This window comes from Anomaloglossus baeobatrachus, chromosome 5 (genome assembly GCF_048569485.1).
Source record: "Anomaloglossus baeobatrachus isolate aAnoBae1 chromosome 5, aAnoBae1.hap1, whole genome shotgun sequence".
Classification (NCBI taxonomy): domain Eukaryota; kingdom Metazoa; phylum Chordata; class Amphibia; order Anura; family Aromobatidae; genus Anomaloglossus; species Anomaloglossus baeobatrachus.
This window is the reverse complement of record NC_134357.1, coordinates 494,053,596-494,059,584: the sequence shown is the minus strand read 5'-3', so window position 1 is coordinate 494,059,584 and position 5,989 is coordinate 494,053,596. Positions and strand designations below refer to the sequence as shown.

General features: G+C 48.5%; 1 protein-coding gene across 1 annotated transcript; it reads left to right on the top strand.

The window, feature by feature from the left end:
- Positions 1 to 1,109: 1,109 nt before the first annotated feature.
- On the top strand, positions 1,110 to 2,875 carry LOC142310404 (E3 ubiquitin/ISG15 ligase TRIM25-like). The gene has a single exon (XM_075347927.1). It carries the CDS (start codon positions 1,110 to 1,112, stop codon positions 2,688 to 2,690), a length of 1,581 nt encoding a protein of 526 aa, XP_075204042.1. The 3' UTR covers positions 2,691 to 2,875.
- The last annotated feature ends 3,114 nt before the right edge of the window (positions 2,876 to 5,989 follow it).

The window sequence follows — 5,989 nt, the reverse complement described above, 5'->3', positions numbered from 1 at the left end:
GGGGTGGGCTCCCAGGGAGAGAGGCTGCACGTTGGGGAGGGGGGCTGTTCAGATCTCGCTGACAGTTTATTTTCTGTCTTTAGCAGCCCCTGATCCTCTTATGCGGAGGCTCTCGCTGGTCAGCGGGGGGCGCTGCGGGGGCTCTCGCCCAGCGAGAGCCACCCGCAGCCCATTGAGAGCTCCCCGCAGCGCCCCCCGCTGCCCAGCGAGTGCCCCCCGCAGCCCATCGAGAGCTCCCCGCAGCGCGCACCACTGCCCCCCAGGGAGAGCCCCCGCAACACGCACCACTGCCCCCCAGGGAGAGCCCCCCGCACCACTGCCCCCCAGGGAGAGCCCCCCGCAACATGCACCACTGCCCAGGGAGAGCCCCCCGCAACACGCACCACTGCCCAGGGAGAGCCCCCCGCAACACGCACCAGTGCAGCGTCGCCCTCCGCGAGCCCCCCCCACAGACGTGCAGCGTCGCCCTCCGCCAGCCCCCCCCACAGACGTGCAGCGTCGCCCTCCGCCAGCCCCCCCCCACAGACGTGCAGCGTCGCCCTCCACGAGCCCCCCCCCCACAGACGTGCAGCGTCGCCCCTGCTCAGTGCGAGCCTCCCAAACATGCAGAGTCGCTCCCTGGCATGTGCAAGCCCCCCGCAAAATGCTCCACATTGCCTCCTCCAAGCCCCCCCAAACGTGCAGTGTCACCCCCTACAAGCCCCCCACAACATGCAGCGTCGCCTCCTGCCTTGTGTAACCCTCACATTCCTTATGAAAGCCTCCACAGCACCACCCCCTGCTCCATGTAACCCTCCAAAGCACGGTACTGCAGCTTCAGTACCTTCCCTGTGCCATACACACGACTTGCAGCCTCCAGCAGTGACCGGAGACACTTTATTCCGCCCCCAAAATCCAGTCTGAGACCCCAGAGCTATTACTAATGAGGAAAAGCTGAATGATTCTCTCACCTCAGGGTCAGGATCCGTCCGCTCTGCACAGAGGAGTCCGGGTACTGCTGCTTCCTGCTGATCTGCAATGGCACTGATTTAGACCCCGCCCCTTCCGGGAACGTCTTTCCCTCAAAAAATCAACTCCAGTCCACTCTAGACGCTGCCCTGTTTTCTACAATGGCGTTTGCAGCCCTGAAAGACGAGCTAGCATGTTCTATCTGCCTAAACATCTTCTCGGATCCAGTATTGCTGACGTGTGGGCACAACTTCTGCCGGGTCTGCATTGATCGGGTTTTGGAATCACAGGAGGAGACAGAACTTTATAGCTGTCCTGACTGCAGAAGAGAGTATCTGAAGCGTCCTGCATTGCAAAGCAACCTAAAACTATGTAACATAGCCGAAACCTACCATTCTACGCAACCAGCACAACCGGAGACGGAAATATTCTGCTCTAGCTGTATACACGCGCCTGTGCCCGCTGTTATATGCTGCCTGAATTGTGAGGTTTCACTCTGTGAGAACCACTTGAGAGTCCACAGCAAGTCTCAAGAACATGTCTTGATGGAGCCCTCTTGCTCCCTGAGGATGAAGAAATGTCCCTCTCACCAGAAAGCCCTCGTATATTATTGCTGTGATGAAAAGTCTTGTATCTGTGTTTCGTGCTTACTGAATGGGGAACACAGAGAACACCAGGTGATCAATATCAATGAAGCATCTGGGAAGAAAATGGACAAACTGAGAAGTTTAATAGCAAAAGGAACTTTAATGAGGGATGACGTTGACGAAAAGATCCAAACTCTTCATACGCACAATCGGGACAGGACGGCAAAATTCGCAAATTTAACCGAATTTGTTAACATCACATTTAAGGAAATCAGTAGACAGCTGGATGTCATAACTAACAGAGTCCTGGGTGAGATTGCCAGGCAGAAAGAGAAGACATCACTCTCAATCTCCGATCTGAACCGCCAACTGGACGGAAAAAGGATGGAACTGTCCAGGAAGATGCGTCATATGGAGAAATTGTGCAACTCGGCCGATCCACTAAATCTCTTACATGACCAAAAAACTGACGGAAATTACTTCGCTGACCTTAAGATGACGGACTTGTATGAGAGAGTTGATAAAATCACCAATTCTGGAGACATCGATGAGAGTTGGGTGTTAAAGATGGTAGACATGGGTTTGTCTGAAATCATGGATGGTGTGGGCCAGACAAAATATTTCCCAGCTAACAAAGCTACTGCGATATGGTTAGACATCAACTCTGCTTCCAACAATATCTGTGTGTCTGGAGACCTGAAAACTGTATCGTGTGCAGAAGTCCACCAGAACCGTCCGGAAACACCCGAAAGATTTGATAATGCCAAAATATTAAGCACCAGGAGTTTTACGTCAGGTCGACATTACTGGGATATGGATACTTGCAAGTCAGGGGGGTGGAGAGTTGGTGTAGCTTATGCCAATGTGGAGAGGAGAGGGCCCAAATCTTTTATTGGCAACAATATGAAATCTTTGGGTCTACGGAGGGATGGTGACAAATACTCTATAAGACACAATGGTAGAGAAAGCAAAATAGATCACACAATTGTGTGTGAACAAATCAGAATAGATCTTAATTATGATGCTGGAAAGGTGTCATTTTATGAGCTGAGTGACCCCATCACCCACATCCACACCAGCACAATTGCCTTCACACAGCCCCTTCATGCAGTGTTTGGTGTGTATGAGAACGGGTGGATCAGGTTAAGAAATTAAAGGATGATCCCCCAAAAATATTCATGATGACCCAAATGCAATATTACACATTCCGCACATTACTCCAATTTATCTTATGGTGCAAGCACTAATGATACCATATTTTTTGGATTGTAAGATGCACTTTTCTTCCCAAAAATTTGGGAGGAAAATGAGGGGTGCGTCTTAAAATCCGAATATAATTTACCGGGAGGTGGAGAATTGGCATCGGGGGCAGTAAGTGTGGGCAGCTGGCTGCCTCTCTGTGCGGGCGGCCGGGTGGCTGCCTCTCTGTGCGGGCGGCCGGCTGGCTGCCTCTCTGTGCGGGCGGCCGGCTGGCTGCCTCTCTGTGCGGTCGGCCGGCTGGCTGCCTCTCTGTTCGGGCGGCCGGCTGGCTGCCTCTCTGTGCGGGCGGCCGGCTGGCTGCCTCTCTGTGCGGGCGGCCGGCTGGCTGCCTCTCTGTAGGGGAGGCCGGCTGGCTGCCCCTCTGTAGGGGAGGCCGGCTGGCTGCCCCTCTGTAGGGGAGGCCGGCTGGCTGCCCCTCTGTAGGGGAGGCCGACTGGCTGCCCCTCTGTAGGGGAGGCCGACTGGCTGCCCCTCTGTAGGGGAGGCCGACTGGCTGCCCCTCTGTAGGAGAGGCCGACTGGCTGCCCCTCCTACAGGGGAGGCCGACTGGCAGCCTCTCTGTAGGGGAGGCCGACTGGCTGCCTCTCTGTAGGGGAGGCCGGCTGCCTCTTTGTATGGGTTCACGGATAGCTGTCTCTGTACGGGCAGGCGGCTGGCTTCCTCTCTATATGGGCAGCCGGCTGGCTGTACAGGCTGCATTGGCTGTGCTGGCAGCGAAAGCTACGGTGGCTGTGCGGCAGATGTCCCAGATGCTCTGGCTTCAAATTATGACGCCTGGAGTCAGCGTGTGCGCAGATGGAGCTCTTGGCTGAGAGCTCCATCTGCGAACACACGGCTCCGGGCGCCATTTCTTTGAAGCCTGGACCACCGACAGAGCACCTGGGGCACGTGCCACACCGGCCTGCTCCACACAGACACTACAGCTTCCGCTGCCAGTACAGACCCACCGCTGCCAGTACAGACCCCACCAGCACCACCGCCCCTCCACTCCACCACTGCTACCGCCCCCCTCTGGTAAGACAACACCGGAGTATCAGACGGACCTAAATTTTTTCAACTTTATTTATCTCTAAATTTGGGGTGCGTCTTATAAAACGAAAAATACGATTCATGTCTGCCTTTATACACCATTTTAGAGTGATAAAGAAATATAGTTCCCTTGCTGCAGGTTCATTTATTGTTCAGCTCATATATTGGTGGGATGTTTTTAGTGTACAGTAGTTATAAGTGGAATCCAAGTAACGTTGGTTTTTATTTTTACCATTATTGCTGGATGTACTCAGAGACAGATTACTCACATGTGTTGGACCCCAACGAGAGATACATTTAATACTCATGTTCATGTAAGATTTTACATAAACCTGGGGCCTGATACAATGTAGGAATGAATGTATGAATATTACTACAAATGAATAGTAGTGCAACATAACTAAGTGAATAATTAAAAATGTTTCACTATTTAAGTTGCATCACTATGTATTGTGCTATTACGACTAAGTAGTCAATTCTTTTTCTGCATGTCAACATGGATTTTAATTGGACTGATGAATAGTCTTGAAACGTCTTTCCTTAGCCTGTGCACAACATATGATGGGGAGCTGGCATTGTATCATATGTCAATTGCTAAGATTAAGAGCACACTACATGCTCGAAATGCGTCACTGTACATTCTCCTGTCCCTTGTGCTGGATTTTTAATGAATTTTGAATAAAGACTTTTTTTTACAATTTTACTGGATACCACAAGAGTGCTGGAGTTATTTATCTTGTTTACTATAATACTGCCCCTATGTACAGGAATATAACTGCTATAATAATGCCCCTATGTACAGGAATATAACTACTATAATACTGCTCCTAAGTACAAGAATATAACTACTATAATACTGCCTCTATGTACAAGAATATAACTACTATAATACTGCCCCTATGTACAAGAATATAACTACTATAATACTGCCCCTATGTACAAGAATATAACTGCTATAATGCTGCCCCTATGTACAGGAATATAACTGCTATAATACTGCCCCTATGTACAGGAATATAACTACTCTAATACTGCCCCTATGTACAGGAATATAACTACTATAATACTGCCCCTATGTACAGGAATATAACTACTATAATACTGCCCCTATGTACAGGAATATAACTACTATAATACTGCCCCTATGTATAAGGCTATAACTATTATAATACTGCTCCTATATACAAGAATATAACGACTATAATACAGGAATATAACTACTATAATACTGCTCCCTATGTGCAAGAATATAACTACTATAATACTGCCTCCTATGTGCAAGAATATAACTACTATAATACTGCCCCTATGTACAAGAATATAACTACTAGAATACTGCCCCCTATGTACAAGAATATAACTACTATAATACTGCCCATATGTAGAAGAATATAACTACTATAATACCGCCTCGTATGTGCACGAATGTAATAACTATAAGGCTTGGTGTGCACATTTTTTGATGCAGGTTTGGTGCAGATTATGACCCAAATCTGCAGGTCTAGCTGCCAGCAAAGTCAATGAGAATTCTGAAGTGCTGTGCGCACATTGCTTATTTTTTGCTTGCAGATTTGGTGCAGAATAAAAATCTGCAGTATGTCAATTGTTTTTTTCCTGCATTTTTTTAGCCCTTGCACCCACTGACTTCAGTAAAAAAAAAATAATGCATGACATTAAAACGCAGAATAACGTGCATTTTTTTTGGTGCGTTTTTCTGGCAGAAGGTACAGATTTCAAACAGAATATTTCTGAACCAAATCTGCAACATGTGCACACAGCCTTATATCCTATCTACAGGAATATAAATTATGATAACATGATCTGAGGTGAAGTTACTCAGATCAATGAGGCCATCTGAGGTCAGGTCACCTGCGATCACTTGGAGGACCATGGGAATCTCCTTCAGCTGTAACCGCTGTAAAGTAAACTGAGTGATGTCACCACTGCAGCTGCTTCTCTCCCTGAAGCTCACAGAGGGCGGTCATGTTCTATGCCTGTGTGCTGTCACTTCAGATGTAGCAGAGCTGGAATCATAGTGAGACCTTGTGTGGATTACGCCAGACCTAGGTGTTTTGGGGGTTAATAAAGGGGTGAAAGAGGATGATTTTTTTTGTACTTTATTTCAAATAAACACAAACACTGAAAAAATCCTTTATTTCTTTTCA